The following is a 22,462-nucleotide window of genomic DNA, read 5'->3' as shown; positions in this document are numbered from 1 at the left end:
ATCTCAAAAAATTAGCATATCATGAAAAGGTACTCTAAACGAGCTCTTAACCTAATCATCTGAATCAACTCTAAACACCTGCAAAAGATTCCTGAGGCTTTTAAAAACTCCCAGCCTGGTTCATTACTCAAAACCGCAATCATGGGTAAGACTGCCGACCTGACTGCTGTCCAGAAGGCCATCATTGACACCCTCAAGCATGAGGGTAAGACACAGAAAGACATTTCTGAGCGAATAGGCTGTTCCCAGAGTGCTGTATCAAGGCACCTCAGTGGGAAGTCTGGGAAGGAAAAAGTGTGGCAGAAAACGCTGCACAACCAGAAGAGGTGACCGGACCCTGAGGAGGATTGTGGAGAAGGGCCGATTCCAGACCTTGGGGGACCTGCGGAAGCAGTGGACTGAGTCTGGAGTAGAAACATCCAGAGCCACCGTGCACAGGCGTGTGCAGGAAATGGGCTACAGGTGCCGCATTCCCCAGGTCAAGCCACTTTTGAACCAGAAACAGCGGCAGAAGCGCCTGTCCTGGGCTACAGAGAAGCAGCACTGGACTGTTGCTCAGTGGTCCAAAGTACTTTTTTCGGATGAAAGCAAATTTTGCATGTCATTCGGAAATCAAGGTGCCAGAGTCTGGAGGAAGACTGGGGAGAAGGAAATGCCAAAATGCCTGAAGTCCAGTGTCAAGTACCCACAGTCAGTGATGGTCTGGGGTGCCATGTCAGCTGCTGGTGTTGGTCCACTGTGTTTTATCAAAGGCAATGCAGCTAGCTATCAGGAGATTTTGGAGCACTTCATGCTTCCATCTGCTGAAATGCTTTATGGAGATGAAGATTTCATTTTTCAACAAGACCTGGCACCTGCTCACAGTGCCAAAACCACTGGTAAATGGTTTACTGACCATGGTATTACTGTGCTCAATTGGCCTGCCAACTCTCCTGACCTGAACCCTATAGAGAATCTGTGGGATATTGTGAAGAGGAAGTTGAGAGACACCAGACCCAACACTGTGGATGAGCTTAAGGCCACTATCGAAGCATCCTGGGCCTCCATAACACCTCAGCAGTGCCACAGGCTGATTGCCTCCATGCCACGCCGCATTGAAGCAGTAATTTCTGCGAAAGGATTCCCGACCAAGTATTGAGTGCATAACTGAACATAATTATTTGAAGGTTGACTTTTTTGTATTAAAAACACTTTTCTTTTATTGGTCGGATGAAATATGCAAATTTTTTGAGATAGGGATTTTTGGTTTTTCTTCACTTTTTTTCCAAAATCATCAATATTAAAACAATAAAAGGCTTGAACTACTTCAGTTGTGTGTAATGAATCTAAAATATATGAAAGTCTAATGTTTATCAGTACATTACAGAAAATATTGAACTTTATCACAATATGCTAATTATATGAGAAGGACCTGTATATTTAACTTTGTACTTCCTCAGTATCAGTCAATGCATCAGTAGTTTGGGAAAACATCCCAATTTGGCCGCAATTGTATCTACATTTACTGGGAACTATGTACAGAGTACAGTAGTGTAGTAACAGTGCATTGTTAGTTGGCTGATACACCATCCTGATTTGAAAAAAATAAAAATAAAGAAGGAAATTACATTTTTGACCTGGGAAACGGGACTCTTTATACTTGCAAAATATTCTTATCAAATTGCAGATAAACACTGCTGATGACGGGAAAAGGAACCAGTAAAACACCTTTGCACTTATCAAACAATTGAATTTAGATATCACTTATCACAATTGAATTTAGAAATAGCTAAAGATAAAGTGTGTGCTTTTTTAAAGAAAGAAAATGGCCCAGCTCTTATTACAGGAAATTGAAGGTCACATGAAGTCCTGTTAGCAAACTGACATTACAAAAATGTTTAAATACTCAACGGAGTGCGTGCTACCAGAGTTTCACAAGCTACTCTTTAAAAGACTGCCTGTATAGGTAAAGGTTACATGGTGCCCTAAAACAAAGGTTTCAGCAGCTCTCGTCATTGTTCCTCAAACCACTTGACTTACAGTGCAGACAGATGGGACTTTGCAAAGAAAATACACAAAGACTCAGACACAACCAAACTGATATGTTTGTCTAATTATAGCTTCTTTTAAGCTTGTTGCTCAACATCACAATGCCTCAAATTGTTTTTTTGTTCCTTATCTTGTTCTCTCACATAGTTTACCTCCGCACTTGGTAGTTCTCCACACTTCCTTGAGTGAGTCATGATCCACTCTGCAGCGTAGACAGGGCCATTGCTAGGAATTCTGGGCCCCCTGAAAGAATATCGGTGTGGGCCCCTCTACCCCATTCATTGACACCTTCAATTTTATTGTTTTTCAGTGTTCTTGATGGTGCCTGGTGTAATACACCCAATTTGTTTCCTTTTTTACAATTAATGACTTAACAAGTCAGAGTATTATTATGTAAATTATGTATTAATTGTTGTCTTATTCTACGAGTGATTGTAAGTGATTTGCAACTGTTTTTAACGGCCACTATGCGGGCACTCCAACGGGTAACAGACATGCGGTGAAAGGAGCAGCAGTGTTTTTCGCTAGTGCCTCCGATGTCCAGCTGGGTGAAAATAGTAGCCAGCCGAGATCCCGACTCTCCTAGGGGGGTCTGGGGGTATGCCCCCCCGGGAGATTTTTTTTTACCTTTTTAAAGTGAAATGCATGAATCTGGTGCACTTTGAGAGGAAAATTAAGGGTGTATTCACACATGGAAGTCCGTTAGTTCACTTGCTTTGGTCCAGACCAAATAGAATTTAGAATTTATTTTTTGGTGTGGTCCACTTTCATATTGCCCCTTTTGCAAGTGAACCAGCATAACGAGGCAAAACCACACGTGATCTGAGGTCATTCATTAATTGGACAGACATTCTGGGGTGGAGAGAAGCAGGAAGAACGAAGTAAAAACTGCGAATTTATCATTGATATAATATGGGGTTAAAAATAATAAAAAGGCCTACATCTAGCCTATAAATAAAGAAGAAAAACATAAAATTATTGTTGTTTCATATGGTTATAATATGTAGCCCTATGTCAATGCCACGTTATGTGGCTTGTAGCCTACGATGTGAAACATAATTGTTACTGTATTTTTGCTGCTGGACGCGCGGCTCGCGAGAAGAATAAGCTCAAACTGACACAGCTGATTAAGCTGTGTATCAGCTTGGTGTCAGTTCGGCGCAGTTCAGCTCCAAACTGACACGGGGACAGTATTGACGGTCCCGTTGGGAAGAACAATAAAAACACACACTTCATGCAAAGCGCAGCGTGAACCTGTTGGCACTGTAGGCTACGGGAGACTCTCCTCTCCATTAGGCCTTTCACACCGCCGCAAAATCGGAGCTAGTTCTGGGCTTGTTCGGAGTTAGAGCCAGTGTTTTGGTTTCACACCGCCAGAGAGCCTGCTCCGGGCCGTAAAAACCGGGGGAACTCATACCCCAGGATTGAGCAGGGTTTGATAAGAACTGCTTGCGCGAACGGTTGGGGGAGGGATTATCCTGACCAACCAGAGCAACTCAAACCTCATGCCCGCCATATTTAAAAACACCGCTACTACGAGACGTAAACATAACATAATTACCGAACGTAGCGATCAAATTGACCGGCGAGAATACGCTGTATGGGTCCTGTTTGCTTAAGAAAGCAAAGCGAGAGCCAACAAGTGTAAAAATAAGACGTATTCGCCGCTGTTGTTGTGCTTAAAGCTAGCGGTAGCTTTAGCGTTAGCCACAAGAGCAGCGGCGTCGGGTGACGTACACACACGTTTACAGTGACGTCATGACGTTGCTCTCTTGCCGGCTCCATGGCTGTCTCCGGTCGATGTGAAACCAACCGGTTCATAACTGGGATAAGGCTGTAACCAGTTTTGAACTGACCCCAACACCAGCCTGGAACTGACTCTTGGTTCATTTTGGTGTGAAAGGCCTACATCTGATCGCTGAACATAACAGCAGGGGCGGCCTTAACGATCTGGGGGGCCCCATTCAAGACCTAGTGTGGGGCCCCCCACTTTTTTTGTATTTTCTTGAAAAAAAAAATCTTAATTATTTTTATTTTTTATTTTTTTAATACATATTTCTTGTGCATGCTTGTGCATGCTTCCCGCAAAAAGAAAACAGATTGTAGAGTTTTATGAGATGATGGGCCACTGGGTGCAGACTCTTAAAGGGCCCCCCCACTCCTACTGTAGTTTCTGGGTTCTGGTGGTGGTGTGGCGTGATGAAAGAAGTTGACAGCTGACGCAGGTTTGAGGAGGCTTTCAGGAACAGCTTAATTTATTTAACACAACAAATCTCATACTGCAGTAAACGAAGCCAAATAAAAGTCAGAGTAGTTTAGCCAAATTGAAACAGAGGAAGGTACAAGACTGATCCTGGTCAAACGTAAAAAGCCCCCTGAATGCTGCTCTGCAGGCTCTCTTATCCCAGGGTTCACGTAAACTGATTGGTCGTCAAAGACGACACTCTTTGTCTAATTGGTGGGTTTTAACTATTGTGCAATCATCCCTCCGAAACATCTGTGGAATAGATTGACAGAGACACTGTCCGGCCTGGCGGCCTGAAGTCTGGGCTTGACCAGTAACACCAACAGTTTTGGACAGTGGCCGTATATTATCACCTCTTTCCTAATGGCTGGGAAAGGCCCGAATCCGGCCAATGTTAACTCAAACCTATAAAACAGTCATTCAAGTGTCTGGTTTAACTTAAACAGAAATAAGGTGATTTACAGAAGCTCAGGACTCATCGCCAACTTACACATTCCTATGAAATGGGGGTTGGTAAACTGTTAGGCCTTTCAGCCAGTCTACAGAAATGTGCTTTAAGAAGTTAATACACTACACTACCTATCCAGTCAGGTACACTGACTTTTCAGCACATATACAATTAATGGTAAAAACATATTAATGAAGTCAGTTTTTCTCACAGGATTTAGGGATACTGTGGGAGGGACCCTGGTCCTTGTTGGGGGGTCCGGGGGCATCCCCCCCGGAAGAAAATGTGTGCCTTTTGAATTAAAAATGCATCAATCTGGTGCACTTTGAGGGGAACATTTAGAGGCTATATCAAATCCTGAGATGCAGCAGGAACATTATTTTTCAGATTGTTCTTAATCAGGCAGCACTCTTTACTCTGCTACTGTAAAAACAGTACAGTAGATTGGTCTGCAGACTCATGTTCTATGATGGAGAGACTCATTTCAACAGATACAGGGTGGATAGCTACTTTTTATGAACAGCATAGAATTTACACATAGAAATCGTATTCCTGTATGTGTGTGGGGGCCCTAAAGGCTCATCATGAAGCCCCTTGGACAGAGCTACTAATGCTGTTTTCTTATGCTTTTGTATTTCTCCCCCTACTAGTTGAGGGGCCCATGATGATTTATTTCCTTATATTTAGGCTTATTCCTTTTTGGACCCTGTTATTGACATGAGTGACTGAGCTCTTTGACAATGCAACATGAAAAGTTACTATGAGGCCTAGGGCCCGGTAGCCTGCTCAAGAATTATTTATCAAAAAAAAAAAAAAACATCTTTTTTAATTTTTTTTAGGGGGGGCTTGGGGGCCCCCCAGAGGGCGGGGCCCCATTCAATTGAATGGGTTGAAACATAGCTAAGGCCGCTATATCAGCATGTGTATGCGTCATTATCAAATGCAATATTTACGCTCGGGGCTCCAGGTCAAACCACAACTAATCTTCCTAACAATGGCGACAACAACACTTTCCCATAATGTGAATCTGATGGCGATTTATTAAAAAAGAAAAGGCGCAGTGCTTCCTGCAATTGGGTCGGATCGAGTCCGGCCAAATTCACACCACAAACGAACAGCAGCAGAGTGCGTTTTGAAGCGCATCGAGACCACCTCTTCAGCTGGGTCTCGGAGCGTTTGTTTGGTCCGCCCCCGAGTGCGATTACTGTATTCACACCAGATTCACACATGTCTTTAAGATGCGCACCGAAGGCGGAAGTGCACCTGAGTTCGTTTCAACCGAACTAAACACGGCATGTGTGAATACACCCTTAGAGGCTAAATCTGAGGAATTTTGTGTGAACAACTTTTTTCTGTTTACTAGGCCTACTTATTTTTGGAATAATTTGGATACATTGAGTCAGATGAATAAGAAGCTATTGAAGAAAGACACATGTATTTTTTTTACCATAAACATATTAATATAACATAGAATATCATGCAAATAAACATCCACAAAGTTGTAATCTTTCAATATTATTTTCTTTTCTTTAAAGGAACGTTAACTTTACATGAAGAACCGTTGTCCAGCTATCTTTTTTTTTCACATATGAGGCTGAAATAGGCTAGCTAGACTATACACAGTGCATGGGCAACTGAGAGGGCATCCACATTTTTTTAAATAAACTCAATAATGTCACAATAGATTAAATCATAATCTATTTCTGACATCAGAATAGGCCTACTGAGGAAAGTTCAAAAGAATTTGAAAACATGGTTCAGTATTCCTTCTCTCCTCTCTGTCTGTATGTCACTGCTATAGGGAGGAGGGTCTGCTACACTAGTCTCAGTCAGCAGGCTATGCATTATTTTATGATTCGTGGCAGTGTGGCAAACTAAGCTGAACGATTAGATGATTGACAGCCTCATTTTTATTAGCTAGTTAACTGCTCAGTTAGTGTGCTTCTCTGGACCTATAGGCCTAACAGAATCAAATATCCCGTGTTCACGTTGAATGCAGGTTGAACATGTGAAGCCTACTCATTGGACAATGTTGGGCTTTATAACTTTTGTTTTATTTCACTTACTTTCAGTAACAACCAGCGTAATTCACGTCAATTCTGGTCCGAACTTTATTAGCGTATTTAACCGAAACGCTCGTCCGCGGCGCCGTGAGTGATGCACTGCTAGTGCATGCTTGTGTTTGTGTATTGCACCGGCTTTGAGACACAGCGCAGCGAGGAGCTGGCGCCTGGCAGATTCTTCAGAGACGCGAGGGTGGGGGCGGGTGGACCAAACCATTATTTAAGAAGGGGCCAATTGTTATTGAAATTATTAAAATTAGAATATTGTATGACTTGTGGCTTTGTTTTAATTCGGATTCATTGGTATGAATATATATTAGTTCAGTGTATGCATTTTTTCATACTGGCTACTGGGGGCTGTGTGTGGGCCCTAGCAGGCTGTGGGCCCTTATAATTGTCATTACCCCCCCCCCCCCCCTATACGACGGCGCTGAGCGTAGACACTTATCACCGCAGTACATTAGCCTATACACTAATACAGATGATTTGGACCAGCACCCAAACCTATAGTTTTTAGCTCTATGCGCCAATTCTCCTATTTGCACAAGAAAAAAGGTTGAGCTTAATTTTTTGTGTTGCTGCTCTCTTACAAAGACTGATATAATTAATGAAGCCTACTGCAATAATTAAAATGTTGCTAAACTATAACTGCAGTTTGATGGCTCTCCTCAGGTGTATTTGACCATGTAATGGTTCCAGGAATATAACAATAATAATATGATTCAGCAAGCAGCTCTCAACTAATTATATGTATTAGTGACAGTAGTAGTAGCTGTCTTATAGATCTTGATATTTATATAACTTGTGCATTTTTTTCTGTAACTGGAGGCTTGACTTGTGGAGTATTAAACAATTTTATTTGTACTGATTGATTAAGGAGGTCATTATTTGGTCCTGTTGTGACCTCTTAGTTTATCCAGGTTTCACAAAGAAAAATTGTATAATTAATCAAGCAAACCACACAATGTGTTGTTTTGAAATGTTATAGAACTGCATTTGAAAAGGTCTTTCTCCTTACTGTCAAACTACATATTTTCACACGGAAAATGATGGATGGGTGGTAATGCGTCACATTCATAACATGAATTGTTACGTACACCATGTCACTCTGGTTGACTTCCGTCCCTTTGTTGAGATTGTTTTGAGTTATTTACTTTTTGTAGACTAATTAATTAATTGACTGAGTACAGGAGCCGAAGAAAATATTAGTTAAGTGTATCTGTGAATGATGAATGATGCAGGTGGCTAAAGTTGTGAGTGGAGAACAGAATTATTTGCATTACTCATCAACCAAGATAAACACTTGAATTAAAAATCCAATCAATTGACATCATGCTGTAAAACGATGCCATTTAATCTGTTTAGCAGCATAAGAAACATAGGCTACAGTATTTATGTATTTTTCACAAGTGATGAATGCCTATAGGAAGTAGCCTGATTATTACATCCTGTCACATTATCATGATAAAAGCTTGTCTGCCCGACACCAGTGACATAACCAAAAGGGGGTTTGTCTCTGAAATACCTCTCTATTTACTGTATTTGTATATGGTAAGGTAAGGTGCTGAAAACCGCAATTGTCACCCAAACAGTGTCAACAGACACCTTTGTTACATCTTGTCAAAATGTTCCACTGCTAGATGTTTCTCAACCGTGAGGCATGTTAGTCATTTGCAATCTCCCATTCCGGATATGCAAAAGTCTCATATGTGACTGATCTGACCATGCCTTTGACAGGGACACAAAGGAAGTGAGGGCCAGTCTCAATAAATAATGCTACAATGCGCATGTATTGAATTCTAAACAGACAGTACATTGGGCAGTTCTCTGTCATAAAAGCCACTTTTCATCAAGTTTCTTAAAGATAGTTAATACTACCCTTTATTTTAGTCGATTTGTGTAGCCAACTATCCTCACCCCACTTTTTGATTCTTACAGTTAAATGGCACACAGGACAGTAGCTTCAAACCTGTTTGTGTCTGTATGTATCAAATATCATTATTGTATTGCTGCTATTAGTTCCCCGTTTCCCCCTAAAAGTAATGGTGATGCTGAGCAAGAGCAGAGTGCTGGATCTCACCCTCCCCCCCCCCCCCCCTCCAGAAAGAAATACAAAGATTCAAGAAGGAAGTTTTTCTTGTTTGAAATTATGTGGGGTGGCAGGTGGAGGCAGGTGACATGTCAAACCGAGTATAAAAAGAGTGACAAACATGAACTGGGCAGTAACGCGATGGCTTCATGGAAGAGTATCTGCATATTTACTCTGGCGAGTCTATTTACTGCAGGTAAGTCAATCTTAGGTTGCACAGCATATTCTGGCTTAATATTTTATTATACTGAAGTAGACCTACAGACATATGAAAAAAAAATCCACATATTTCTACCTGGACATGAATGTGACTTTGGGGCTTTCTGATTTGGGCTTGTGAAGGTCAACTGCATTGTAATGTTGATGTTGTGTACCTTTTACACATTAGTTTAGTTTAGTTTAGTTTAGTTTAGTTTAGTTTAGTTTAGTTTAGTTTAGTTTAGTTTAGTTTAGTTTATTTCGATCACGCAGATCCACAACATTACATACATACGTTAAAAACACAAAAAAAACAATCAAACAAAAACAAAGTTGTCATCTTAATGTATTTTGGTGTTATTTTGTTTGTTTGTTTGTTTGTTTAGCATACATTTTTTATAATTTTATGTTTACCAAGAAATGATAAAAATAATTAGATACATTTTTATCTGTGGAAATGTACTTTTATATTAAACTGCTGAATGTAAGTGGCTTGAAATGGATTTGTATATGCTCTTACATTTCATGAAGATTTATATTAAAGGTGCTGTAAGCGAAATGGTTCTTTTAGCTAACTTCCTGTCAGATACTGCAGTTAGCAGTCCCCTCACTCGTCCCTATACCACATTAATGCACTGCGGTCTTCAAGCAGCGAGTTATCTAGCATCATCTCAGATCCACAAGTGTGATAAAACATGATAAAAACCATCAAAACAGACATTGGGAAGGATTTTTACCTGCTCCGCCATTGTAGGCGCATAAACATTCACCCATCTGTTGCTCTGGCGTCCACCGGCAGTGAGAGGGGTGTCAGTTTGTAGCGTTCTCTCTTGTGATTGGATAACAATTTTGGGATCCTCCAATAAGTTTGTTTGCCGATTACATGCAGAGCACTCATAGACTCATAGACGCTGCTTGTTTAGCTGCTTCTGTATAATAAATAAAATAGATGGTAAAGTTACTTTATTTAAAAAAAAGTTAATTCAGATAAAATCATGGGGACAGAGTAGCCTACTGGTTCAAAATGTACAAATTAAAGCCAACAAAAAATGAAGACAAATTCTCAACAAATTGAGAATATGAAACAACATTTTACCTGACACCCATGCTTGAGTACGAATCATATTTCAATCGGTTAATTGCAAATTATATTCATCCCTGTATATCATATATAGTGCATTATATGATCATATCAGATACCTGTGTGTATATAGCCTACTGTATATATACAAAATATAATGACGTATGGGATTCTTTAGAAAAAAATATTAAAATTGAAAACTTTGACTGTAAAGACATCTAGAACAGTAGATGACTGAATACATTTTGCTGAGAAAATCAATAGTATTCCTGGTACCAAACAGTATTTGGTTATAACTGATATTCAAAGCAAAACTACATTTATTGTTCTACTATTTCTTTTACCTCTATTTAAGAAATTATGAATACTTAAGCCTTTAAAGGGGAACATGTGGGAAAATGGTACACAAACAGGGAAGAACACTCTCTTTTTGTATGAACAAAAGGAACATATTCTGTTTCTATTCTTTGGGGCGTTAGCCAGGAAATAGACCACAGCATTCAGATTGATATGATAAACCAATTTGTGTTGTCTCCTTCCCAGGATCACATGCTCAGCTTGATGGTGAGTTGAATACATGTAATATCTGTTTAAATTTCTAGGTAAATATTGTTTAAAAATGTCAACCTGTATGATTGGTGTGCGTGCGTGTGTGTGTGTGTTTGTGTGTGTGTGTGTGCGTGTGTGTCTCAGTGAAGTGATTTAAGATTCAGCTGTTGCAACACATTTGTTTGCAGTGTGTGGCATCACTCCGCTGAACAGCAGGATAGTTGGAGGTGAAGATGCTCCTACTGGAAGTTGGCCCTGGCAGGTTAGTCTGCAGAGATTTGGCGGCCATGTTTGTGGTGGTTCCCTCATCAACAGAGAGTGGGTGATGTCTGCCTCTCACTGCTTCTCCAGGTGGGCAACTGCAAGATAATCAATTATTTACAGTGTCATTCTATGGTTTTACTATTGGTGCAAGTTCTTAATAAAAAACAATGTGTTATTTGATTTCCGCTTCAGTTCAAATACAAACGGATGGCAGGTTTCTCTTGGTCGTCAGAACCTGCAAGGCCAAAACCCAAATGAAGTTTCCAAAACTGTTGCCAGAATTGTTTTGCATCCAGACTGCGAAACCAGCAACAATGACATTGCTCTGCTCAGACTCTCCTCACCAGTGGAATTCACAGACTACATCAGACCTGTGTGTCTGGCAGCCAGTGACAGTGTGTTCAACAATGGTACTGATAGCTGGGTCACTGGCTGGGGTGCAGTCCAGGAGAAGGGTGAGTCTGCTTGCTCCTGATGAATAGTTTTGTTAATGTTCAGCTTTTTTGTGTCCAATAAACAGCAGGTGGGTATGTTAATTGCCTCTCCTATTGTTGCCCCCTCAGAGTCATTACCCTTCCCTAAAACTCTTCAAGAAGTGGAGGTGCCAGTTCTTGGAAACAGACAGTGTAACTGTCTCAATGGAGTCGGCACAGTCACAGATAACATGATCTGTGCTGGTGTTCTAGCAGGAGGCAAAGACTCATGTCAGGTAAGGTGCCATATTTAATTCCTCTGATGTGTTCAAATGTGTTTAGCATTATCTGATTTCCTCAGACATGTCCTCTCCATCTCCTCAGGGTGACTCAGGGGGTCCAATGGTGATCCAGCAGGGCCTGGTGTGGGTCCAGTCAGGAATTGTGAGCTTTGGTTTTGGCTGTGCAAGGCCCAATCTGCCAGGAGTCTACTCTAGAGTGTCCCGTTACCAATCCTGGATCAACTCTTACATCAGCTCTGATCAACCTGGATTTATAACATTCACATCTGGTGGGCTGGATTCTGACAACAGCTTTACCTGTCCTGGTCTGCCACCTCCTCTTATAACTACTACTACTAGTAGTGGCACTGCAGGCCCAGACATAATTATAGATCCAGTATCTAAAACCACAGTTCCAGCATTGACCATATCCAGTGCTGAATGTAAGTATCTTGGCTACCTCAGTATTTTAAGCCATCCCCTTGCTTTTTGTTGTTCCAATACATTCTATTATTGTGTGTTTTTGTGTGTGTGTCATTGTGGTGAATGTAAGATCCACTTATTGCAAAAAAAATTTTTTGCAGTGTGTGGCGTCACTCCCCTGAACACCAAGATAGTTGGAGGTGAAAACGCTCCAGCTGGACATTGGCCCTGGCAGGTTAGTCTGCAGAGATTTGGCGGCCATGTTTGTGGTGGTTCCCTCATCAACAGAGAGTGGGTGATGTCTGCAGCTCACTGCTTCTCCAGGTGGGCAACTGCAAGATAATCAAGTATTTACAGTCAGTGCGTTTACATGCAGACTTATAATCGGATAACTAAACGAATAAGACCTCAACAGGACTTTTAAACTGCATGTAAACACCTTTATCCGATCTACTTCGGACACAAATCGGCACAATAACGGACAAGAGAAGTCGGATAAGAACACCTAGATAATTCGTTCATTGTCGGCTTTCTCTCTGCATGTATACAGGGATCGGATATCGCATATCGGACTTCTCGTTCTGTGCTTGTGTGCCTGCGCGTGATACACCATGGGTTATTGACGGAACCGGACGTGGCTCTAAAACCACTTGTTGAAAGCATGGTTGAAAGGGCTACAGCGCCACCTAGCATAGTGGAGACAGCCATGCATCGGACATTTATCCGATTTCTGAAAGGCCATGTATACTCAGACAAGTGACACGGTCCGTTCGTGTGTCTTGTTCGATATATGTGATAATCCAATCTAGTTGTGCCATGGAAACGCACTGAGTGTCATTCTATTGTTGAACTATTGGTGCAAGTTCTAAATAAAAAACTATGTGTTTTTTGATTTCCGCTTCAGTTCAAATACAAACAGATGGCAGGTTTCTCTTGGGCGTCAGAACCTGCAAGGCCAAAACCCAAACGAAGTATCCAAAACTGTTTCCAGAATTGTTTTGCATCCAAGCTATGATAGCGACACCAGCAACAATGACATTGCTCTGCTCAGACTCTCCTCACCAGTGGAATTCACAGACTACATCAGACCTGTGTGTCTGGCAGCCAGTGACAGTGTGTTCAACAATGGTACTGATAGCTGGGTCACTGGCTGGGGAGCAGTCCAGGAGGGAGGTGAGTCTGCATGCTCCTTATGAATAGTTTTGTTAATGTTCAGCTTTTTTGTGTCCAATAAACAGCAGGTGGGTATGTGAATTGCCTCTCTTCTTGTTGCCCCCTCAGAGTCATTACCCTTCCCTGAAACTCTTCAAGAAGTGGAGGTGCCAGTTCTTGGAAACAGACAGTGTAACTGTCTCAATGGAGTCGGCACAGTCACAGATAACATGATCTGTGCTGGTGTTCTAGCAGGAGGCAAAGACTCATGTCAGGTAAGGTGCCATATTTAATTCCTCTGATGTGGTCAAATGTGTTTAGCATTATCTTATTTCCTCAGACATGTCTTCTCCATCTCCTCAGGGTGACTCAGGAGGTCCAATGGTGATCCAGCAGGGCCTGGTGTGGGTCCAGTCAGGAGTTGTGAGCTTTGGTTTTGGCTGTGCAAGGCCCAATCTGCCAGGAGTCTACTCCAGAGTGTCCCGTTACCAATCCTGGATCAACTCCTACATCAGCTCTGACCAACCTGGATTTGTAACATTCACATCTGGTGGGCTGGATTCTGACAACAGCTTTACCTGTCCTGGTCTGCCACCTCCTCTTATAACTACTACTACTAGTAGTGGCACTGCAGGCCCAGACATAATTATAGATCCAGTATCTAAAACCACAGTTCCAGCGTTGACCATATCCAGTGCTGAATGTAAGTATCTTGGCTACCTCAGTATTTTAAGCCATCTCCTAGCTTTTTGTTGTTCCAATACATTCTATTATTGTGTGTTTTTGTGTGTGTGTCATTGTGGTGAATGTAAGATCCACTTATTGCAAAAAAATGTTTTGCAGTGTGTGGCGTCACTCCGCTGAACACCAGGATAGTTGGAGGTGAAGACGCTCCAGCTGGAAGTTGGCCCTGGCAGGTTAGTCTGCAGAGATTTGGCGGCCATGTTTGTGGTGGTTCCCTCATCAACAGAGAGTGGGTGATGTCTGCCGCTCACTGCTTTTCCAGGTGGGCAACTGCAAGATAATCAAGTATTTACAGTGTCATTCTATGGTTTAACTATTGGTGCAAGTTCAATATTAAAAACTGTGTGTTTTTTGATTTCCGCTTCAGTTCAAATACAAACAGATGGCAGGTTTCTCTTGGGCGTCAGAACCTGCAAGGCCAAAACCCAAACGAAGTATCCAAAACTGTTTCCAGAATTGTTTTGCATCCAAGCTATGATAGCGACACCAGCAACAATGACATTGCTCTGCTCAGACTCTCCTCACCAGTGGAATTCACAGACTACATCAGACCTGTGTGTCTGGCAGCCAGTGACAGTGTGTTCAACAATGGTACTGATAGCTGGGTCACTGGCTGGGGAGCAGTCCAGGAGGGAGGTGAGTCTGCTTGCTCCTGATGAATAGTTTTGTTAATGTTCAGCTTTTTTGTGTCCAATAAACAGCAGGTGGGTATGTGAATTGCCTCTCTTCTTGTTGCCCCCTCAGAGTCATTACCCTTCCCTGAAACTCTTCAAGAAGTGGAGGTGCCAGTTCTTGGAAACAGACAGTGTAACTGTCTCAATGGAGTCGGCACAGTCACAGATAACATGATCTGTGCTGGTGTTCTAGCAGGAGGCAAAGACTCATGTCAGGTAAGGTGCCATATTTAATTCTTCTGATGTGTTCAAATGTGTTTAGCATTATCTTATTTCCTCAGACATGTCTTCTCCATCTCCTCAGGGTGACTCAGGAGGTCCAATGGTGATCCAGCAGGGCCTGGTGTGGGTCCAGTCAGGAGTTGTGAGCTTTGGTTTTGGCTGTGCAAGGCCCAATCTGCCAGGAGTCTACTCCAGAGTGTCCCGTTACCAATCCTGGATCAACTCCTACATCAGCTCTGACCAACCTGGATTTGTAACATTCACATCTGGTGGGCTGGATTCTGACAAAAGCTTTACCTGTCCTGGTCTGCCACCTCCTCTTATAACTACTACTACTAGTAGTGGCACTGCAGGCCCAGACATAATTATAGATCCAGTATCTAAAACCACAGTTCCAGCGTTGACCATATCCAGTGCTGAATGTAAGTATCTTGGCTACCTCAGTATTTTAAGCCATCTCCTAGCTTTTTGTTGTTCCAATACATTCTATTATTGTGTGTTTTTGTGTGTGTGTCATTGTGGTGAATGTAAGATCCACTTATTGCAAAAAAATGTTTTGCAGTGTGTGGCGTCACTCCGCTGAACACCAGGATAGTTGGAGGTGAAGACGCTCCAGCTGGAAGTTGGCCCTGGCAGGTTAGTCTGCAGAGATTTGGCGGCCATGTTTGTGGTGGTTCCCTCATCAACAGAGAGTGGGTGATGTCTGCCGCTCACTGCTTTTCCAGGTGGGCAACTGCAAGATAATCAAGTATTTACAGTGTCATTCTATGGTTTAACTATTGGTGCAAGTTCAATATTAAAAACTGTGTGTTTTTTGTATTTCCGCTTCAGTTCAAATACAAACAGATGGCAGGTTTCTCTTGGGCGTCAGAACCTGCAAGGCCAAAACCCAAACGAAGTATCCAAAACTGTTTCCAGAATTGTTTTGCATCCAAGCTATGATAGCGACACCAGCAACAATGACATTGCTCTGCTCAGACTCTCCTCACCAGTGGAATTCACAGACTACATCAGACCTGTGTGTCTGGCAGCCAGTGACAGTGTGTTCAACAATGGTACTGATAGCTGGGTCACTGGCTGGGGAGCAGTCCAGGAGGGAGGTGAGTCTGCTTGCTCCTTATGAATAGTTTTGTTAATGTTCAGCTTTTTTGTGTCCAATAAACAGCAGGTGGGTATGTGAATTGCCTCTCTTCTTGTTGCCCCCTCAGAGTCATTACCCTTCCCTGAAACTCTTCAAGAAGTGGAGGTGCCAGTTCTTGGAAACAGACAGTGTAACTGTCTCAATGGAGTCGGCACAGTCACAGATAACATGATCTGTGCTGGTGTTCTAGCAGGAGGCAAAGACTCATGTCAGGTAAGGTGCCATATTTAATTCCTCTGATGTGGTCAAATGTGTTTAGCATTATCTTATTTCCTCAGACATGTCTTCTCCATCTCCTCAGGGTGACTCAGGAGGTCCAATGGTGATCCAGCAGGGCCTGGTGTGGGTCCAGTCAGGAGTTGTGAGCTTTGGTTTTGGCTGTGCAAGGCCCAATCTGCCAGGAGTCTACTCCAGAGTGTCCCGTTACCAATCCTGGATCAACTCCTACATCAGCTCTGACCAACCTGGATTTGTAACATTCACATCTGGTGGGCTGGATTCTGACAACAGCTTTACCTGTCCTGGTCTGCCACCTCCTCTTATAACTACTACTACTAGTAGTGGCACTGCAGGCCCAGACATAATTATAGATCCAGTATCTAAAACCACAGTTCCAGCGTTGACCATATCCAGTGCTGAATGTAAGTATCTTGGCTACCTCAGTATTTTAAGCCATCTCCTAGCTTTTTGTTGTTCCAATACATTCTATTATTGTGTGTTTTTGTGTGTGTGTCATTGTGGTGAATGTAAGATCCACTTATTGCAAAAAAATGTTTTGCAGTGTGCGGCGTCACTCCGCTGAACACCAGGATAGTTGGAGGTGAAGACGCTCCAGCTGGAAGTTGGCCCTGGCAGGTTAGTCTGCAGAGATTTGGCGGCCATGTTTGTGGTGGTTCCCTCATCAACAGAGAGTGGGTGATGTCTGCCGCTCACTGCTTCTCCAGGTGGGCAACTGCAAGATAATCAAGTATTTACAGTGTCATTCTATGGTTTAACTATTGGTGCAAGTTCAATATTAAAAACTGTGTGTTTTTTGATTTCCGCTTCAGTTCAAATACAAACAGATGGCAGGTTTCTCTTGGGCGTCAGAACCTGCAAGGCCAAAACCCAAACGAAGTATCCAAAACTGTTTCTAGAATTGTTTTGCATCCAAGCTATGATAGCGACACCAGCAACAATGACATTGCTCTGCTCAGACTCTCCTCACCAGTGGAATTCACAGACTACATCAGACCTGTGTGTCTGGCAGCCAGTGACAGTGTGTTCAACAATGGTACTGATAGCTGGGTCACTGGCTGGGGAGCAGTCCAGGAGGGAGGTGAGTCTGCTTGCTCCTTATGAATAGTTTTGTTAATGTTCAGCTTTTTTGTGTCCAATAAACAGCAGGTGGGTATGTGAATTGCCTCTCTTCTTGTTGCCCCCTCAGAGTCATTACCCTTCCCTGAAACTCTTCAAGAAGTGGAGGTGCCAGTTCTTGGACACAGACAGTGTAACTGTCTCAATGGAGTCGGCACAGTCACAGATAACATGATCTGTGCTGGTGTTCTAGCAGGAGGCAAAGACTCATGTCAGGTAAGGTGCCATATTTAATTCCTCTGATGTGGTCAAATGTGTTTAGCATTATCTTATTTCCTCAGACATGTCTTCTCCATCTCCTCAGGGTGACTCAGGAGGTCCAATGGTGATCCAGCAGGGCCTGGTGTGGGTCCAGTCAGGAGTTGTGAGCTTTGGTTTTGGCTGTGCAAGGCCCAATCTGCCAGGAGTCTACTCCAGAGTGTCCCGTTACCAATCCTGGATCAACTCCTACATCAGCTCTGACCAACCTGGATTTGTAACATTCACATCTGGTGGGCTGGATTCTGACAACAGCTTTACCTGTCCTGGTCTGCCACCTCCTCTTATAACTACTACTACTAGTAGTGGCACTGCAGGCCCAGACATAATTATAGATCCAGTATCTAAAACCACAGTTCCAGCGTTGACCATATCCAGTGCTGAATGTAAGTATATTGGCTACCTCAGTATTTTAAGCCATCTCCTAGCTTTTTGTTGTTCCAATACATTCTATTATTGTGTGTTTTTGTGTGTGTGTCATTGTGGTGAATGTAAGATCCACTTATTGCAAAAAAATGTTTTGCAGTGTGTGGCGTCACTCCGCTGAACACCAGGATAGTTGGAGGTGAAGACGCTCCAGCTGGAAGTTGGCCCTGGCAGGTTAGTCTGCAGAGATTTGGCGGCCATGTTTGTGGTGGTTCCCTCATCAACAGAGAGTGGGTGATGTCTGCCGCTCACTGCTTTTCCAGGTGGGCAACTGCAAGATAATCAAGTATTTACAGTGTCATTCTATGGTTTAACTATTGGTGCAAGTTCAATATTAAAAACTGTGTGTTTTTTGATTTCCGCTTCAGTTCAAATACAAACAGATGGCAGGTTTCTCTTGGGCGTCAGAACCTGCAAGGCCAAAACCCAAACGAAGTATCCAAAACTGTTTCCAGAATTGTTTTGCATCCAAGCTATGATAGCGACACCAGGAACAATGACATTGCTCTGCTCAGACTCTCCTCACCAGTGGAATTCACAGACTACATCAGACCTGTGTGTCTGGCAGCCAGTGACAGTGTGTTCAACAATGGTACTGATAGCTGGGTCACTGGCTGGGGAGCAGTCCAGGAGGGAGGTGAGTCTGCTTGCTCCTGATGAATAGTTTTGTTAATGTTCAGCTTTTTTGTGTCCAATAAACAGCAGGTGGGTATGTGAATTGCCTCTCTTCTTGTTGCCCCCTCAGAGTCATTACCCTTCCCTGAAACTCTTCAAGAAGTGGAGGTGCCAGTTCTTGGAAACAGACAGTGTAACTGTCTCAATGGAGTCGGCACAGTCACAGATAACATGATCTGTGCTGGTGTTCTAGCAGGAGGCAAAGACTCATGTCAGGTAAGGTGCCATATTTAATTCCTCTGATGTGTTCAAATGTGTTTAGCATTATCTTATTTCCTCAGACATGTCTTCTCCATCTCCTCAGGGTGACTCAGGAGGTCCAATGGTGATCCAGCAGGGCCTGGTGTGGGTCCAGTCAGGAGTTGTGAGCTTTGGTTTTGGCTGTGCAAGGCCCAATCTGCCAGGAGTCTACTCCAGAGTGTCCCGTTACCAATCCTGGATCAACTCCTACATCAGCTCTGACCAACCTGGATTTGTAACATTCACATCTGGTGGGCTGGATTCTGACAAAAGCTTTACCTGTCCTGGTCTGCCACCTCCTCTTATAACTACTACTACTAGTAGTGGCACTGCAGGCCCAGACATAATTATAGATCCAGTATCTAAAACCACAGTTCCAGCGTTGACCATATCCAGTGCTGAATGTAAGTATCTTGGCTACCTCAGTATTTTAAGCCATCTCCTAGCTTTTTGTTGTTCCAATACATTCTATTATTGTGTGTTTTTGTGTGTGTGTCATTGTGGTGAATGTAAGATCCACTTATTGCAAAAAAATGTTTTGCAGTGTGTGGCGTCACTCCGCTGAACACCAGGATAGTTGGAGGTGAAGACGCTCCAGCTGGAAGTTGGCCCTGGCAGGTTAGTCTGCAGAGATTTGGCGGCCATGTTTGTGGTGGTTCCCTCATCAACAGAGAGTGGGTGATGTCTGCCGCTCACTGCTTTTCCAGGTGGGCAACTGCAAGATAATCAAGTATTTACAGTGTCATTCTATGGTTTAACTATTGGTGCAAGTTCAATATTAAAAACTGTGTGTTTTTTGTATTTCCGCTTCAGTTCAAATACAAACAGATGGCAGGTTTCTCTTGGGCGTCAGAACCTGCAAGGCCAAAACCCAAACGAAGTATCCAAAACTGTTTCCAGAATTGTTTTGCATCCAAGCTATGATAGCGACACCAGCAACAATGACATTGCTCTGCTCAGACTCTCCTCACCAGTGGAATTCACAGACTACATCAGACCTGTGTGTCTGGCAGCCAGTGACAGTGTGTTCAACAATGGTACTGATAGCTGGGTCACTGGCTGGGGAGCAGTCCAGGAGGGAGGTGAGTCTGCTTGCTCCTTATGAATAGTTTTGTTAATGTTCAGCTTTTTTGTGTCCAATAAACAGCAGGTGGGTATGTGAATTGCCTCTCTTCTTGTTGCCCCCTCAGAGTCATTACCCTTCCCTGAAACTCTTCAAGAAGTGGAGGTGCCAGTTCTTGGAAACAGACAGTGTAACTGTCTCAATGGAGTCGGCACAGTCACAGATAACATGATCTGTGCTGGTGTTCTAGCAGGAGGCAAAGACTCATGTCAGGTAAGGTGCCATATTTAATTCCTCTGATGTGGTCAAATGTGTTTAGCATTATCTTATTTCCTCAGACATGTCTTCTCCATCTCCTCAGGGTGACTCAGGAGGTCCAATGGTGATCCAGCAGGGCCTGGTGTGGGTCCAGTCAGGAGTTGTGAGCTTTGGTTTTGGCTGTGCAAGGCCCAATCTGCCAGGAGTCTACTCCAGAGTGTCCCGTTACCAATCCTGGATCAACTCCTACATCAGCTCTGACCAACCTGGATTTGTAACATTCACATCTGGTGGGCTGGATTCTGACAACAGCTTTACCTGTCCTGGTCTGCCACCTCCTCTTATAACTACTACTACTAGTAGTGGCACTGCAGGCCCAGACATAATTATAGATCCAGTATCTAAAACCACAGTTCCAGCGTTGACCATATCCAGTGCTGAATGTAAGTATCTTGGCTACCTCAGTATTTTAAGCCATCTCCTAGCTTTTTGTTGTTCCAATACATTCTATTATTGTGTGTTTTTGTGTGTGTGTCATTGTGGTGAATGTAAGATCCACTTATTGCAAAAAAATGTTTTGCAGTGTGCGGCGTCACTCCGCTGAACACCAGGATAGTTGGAGGTGAAGACGCTCCAGCTGGAAGTTGGCCCTGGCAGGTTAGTCTGCAGAGATTTGGCGGCCATGTTTGTGGTGGTTCCCTCATCAACAGAGAGTGGGTGATGTCTGCCGCTCACTGCTTCTCCAGGTGGGCAACTGCAAGATAATCAAGTATTTACAGTGTCATTCTATGGTTTAACTATTGGTGCAAGTTCAATATTAAAAACTGTGTGTTTTTTGATTTCCGCTTCAGTTCAAATACAAACAGATGGCAGGTTTCTCTTGGGCGTCAGAACCTGCAAGGCCAAAACCCAAACGAAGTATCCAAAACTGTTTCTAGAATTGTTTTGCATCCAAGCTATGATAGCGACACCAGCAACAATGACATTGCTCTGCTCAGACTCTCCTCACCAGTGGAATTCACAGACTACATCAGACCTGTGTGTCTGGCAGCCAGTGACAGTGTGTTCAACAATGGTACTGATAGCTGGGTCACTGGCTGGGGAGCAGTCCAGGAGGGAGGTGAGTCTGCTTGCTCCTTATGAATAGTTTTGTTAATGTTCAGCTTTTTTGTGTCCAATAAACAGCAGGTGGGTATGTGAATTGCCTCTCTTCTTGTTGCCCCCTCAGAGTCATTACCCTTCCCTGAAACTCTTCAAGAAGTGGAGGTGCCAGTTCTTGGAAACAGACAGTGTAACTGTCTCAATGGAGTCGGCACAGTCACAGATAACATGATCTGTGCTGGTGTTCTAGCAGGAGGCAAAGACTCATGTCAGGTAAGGTGCCATATTTAATTCCTCTGATGTGGTCAAATGTGTTTAGCATTATCTTATTTCCTCAGACATGTCTTCTCCATCTCCTCAGGGTGACTCAGGAGGTCCAATGGTGATCCAGCAGGGCCTGGTGTGGGTCCAGTCAGGAGTTGTGAGCTTTGGTTTTGGCTGTGCAAGGCCCAATCTGCCAGGAGTCTACTCCAGAGTGTCCCGTTACCAATCCTGGATCAACTCCTACATCAGCTCTGACCAACCTGGATTTGTAACATTCACATCTGGTGGGCTGGATTCTGACAACAGCTTTACCTGTCCTGGTCTGCCACCTCCTCTTATAACTACTACTACTAGTAGTGGCACTGCAGGCCCAGACATAATTATAGATCCAGTATCTAAAACCACAGTTCCAGCGTTGACCATATCCAGTGCTGAATGTAAGTATCTTGGCTACCTCAGTATTTTGAGCCATCTCCTCGCTTTTTGTTGTTCCAATACATTCTATTATTGTGTGTTTTTGTGTGTGTGTCATTGTGGTGAATGTAAGATCCACTTATTGCAAAAAAATGTTTTGCAGTGTGTGGCGTCACTCCGCTGAACACCAGGATAGTTGGAGGTGAAGACGCTCCAGCTGGAAGTTGGCCCTGGCAGGTTAGTCTGCAGAGATTTGGCGGCCATGTTTGTGGTGGTTCCCTCATCAACAGAGAGTGGGTGATGTCTGCCGCTCACTGCTTTTCCAGGTGGGCAACTGCAAGATAATCAAGTATTTACAGTGTCATTCTATGGTTTAACTATTGGTGCAAGTT

The 22,462-nt window shown here is 43.2% G+C and overlaps 1 protein-coding gene across 1 annotated transcript in view; it reads left to right on the top strand.

The window, feature by feature from the left end:
* Nucleotides 1-9,014: 9,014 nt before the first annotated feature.
* Nucleotides 9,015-22,462, top strand: part of LOC307266469 (uncharacterized protein) — a gene marked incomplete at both ends in the record, with an annotated part of 44,681 nt that continues 31,233 nt past the window's right edge. The window contains 35 exons of the mRNA XM_080048500.1: nucleotides 9,015-9,069; nucleotides 10,696-10,716; nucleotides 10,890-11,052; nucleotides 11,158-11,420; nucleotides 11,529-11,674; nucleotides 11,763-12,102; nucleotides 12,244-12,406; nucleotides 12,987-13,255; nucleotides 13,364-13,509; nucleotides 13,598-13,937; nucleotides 14,078-14,240; nucleotides 14,346-14,614; nucleotides 14,723-14,868; nucleotides 14,957-15,296; nucleotides 15,437-15,599; nucleotides 15,706-15,974; nucleotides 16,083-16,228; nucleotides 16,317-16,656; nucleotides 16,797-16,959; nucleotides 17,065-17,333; nucleotides 17,442-17,587; nucleotides 17,676-18,015; nucleotides 18,156-18,318; nucleotides 18,424-18,692; nucleotides 18,801-18,946; nucleotides 19,035-19,374; nucleotides 19,515-19,677; nucleotides 19,784-20,052; nucleotides 20,161-20,306; nucleotides 20,395-20,734; nucleotides 20,875-21,037; nucleotides 21,143-21,411; nucleotides 21,520-21,665; nucleotides 21,754-22,093; nucleotides 22,234-22,396. Coding sequence (XP_079904626.1) covers nucleotides 9,015-9,069; nucleotides 10,696-10,716; nucleotides 10,890-11,052; nucleotides 11,158-11,420; nucleotides 11,529-11,674; nucleotides 11,763-12,102; nucleotides 12,244-12,406; nucleotides 12,987-13,255; nucleotides 13,364-13,509; nucleotides 13,598-13,937; nucleotides 14,078-14,240; nucleotides 14,346-14,614; nucleotides 14,723-14,868; nucleotides 14,957-15,296; nucleotides 15,437-15,599; nucleotides 15,706-15,974; nucleotides 16,083-16,228; nucleotides 16,317-16,656; nucleotides 16,797-16,959; nucleotides 17,065-17,333; nucleotides 17,442-17,587; nucleotides 17,676-18,015; nucleotides 18,156-18,318; nucleotides 18,424-18,692; nucleotides 18,801-18,946; nucleotides 19,035-19,374; nucleotides 19,515-19,677; nucleotides 19,784-20,052; nucleotides 20,161-20,306; nucleotides 20,395-20,734; nucleotides 20,875-21,037; nucleotides 21,143-21,411; nucleotides 21,520-21,665; nucleotides 21,754-22,093; nucleotides 22,234-22,396 — 7,577 coding nt within the window. The remainder of the gene's footprint in view (nucleotides 9,070-10,695; nucleotides 10,717-10,889; nucleotides 11,053-11,157; nucleotides 11,421-11,528; nucleotides 11,675-11,762; nucleotides 12,103-12,243; nucleotides 12,407-12,986; nucleotides 13,256-13,363; nucleotides 13,510-13,597; nucleotides 13,938-14,077; nucleotides 14,241-14,345; nucleotides 14,615-14,722; nucleotides 14,869-14,956; nucleotides 15,297-15,436; nucleotides 15,600-15,705; nucleotides 15,975-16,082; nucleotides 16,229-16,316; nucleotides 16,657-16,796; nucleotides 16,960-17,064; nucleotides 17,334-17,441; nucleotides 17,588-17,675; nucleotides 18,016-18,155; nucleotides 18,319-18,423; nucleotides 18,693-18,800; nucleotides 18,947-19,034; nucleotides 19,375-19,514; nucleotides 19,678-19,783; nucleotides 20,053-20,160; nucleotides 20,307-20,394; nucleotides 20,735-20,874; nucleotides 21,038-21,142; nucleotides 21,412-21,519; nucleotides 21,666-21,753; nucleotides 22,094-22,233; nucleotides 22,397-22,462) is intronic.

Source organism: Ammodytes marinus (assembly GCF_949987685.1).
Source record: "Ammodytes marinus genome assembly, chromosome: 20".
NCBI classification, from domain to species: Eukaryota; Metazoa; Chordata; class Actinopteri; order Uranoscopiformes; family Ammodytidae; genus Ammodytes; species Ammodytes marinus.
This window is presented reverse-complemented; position numbering and strand designations above follow the sequence as displayed.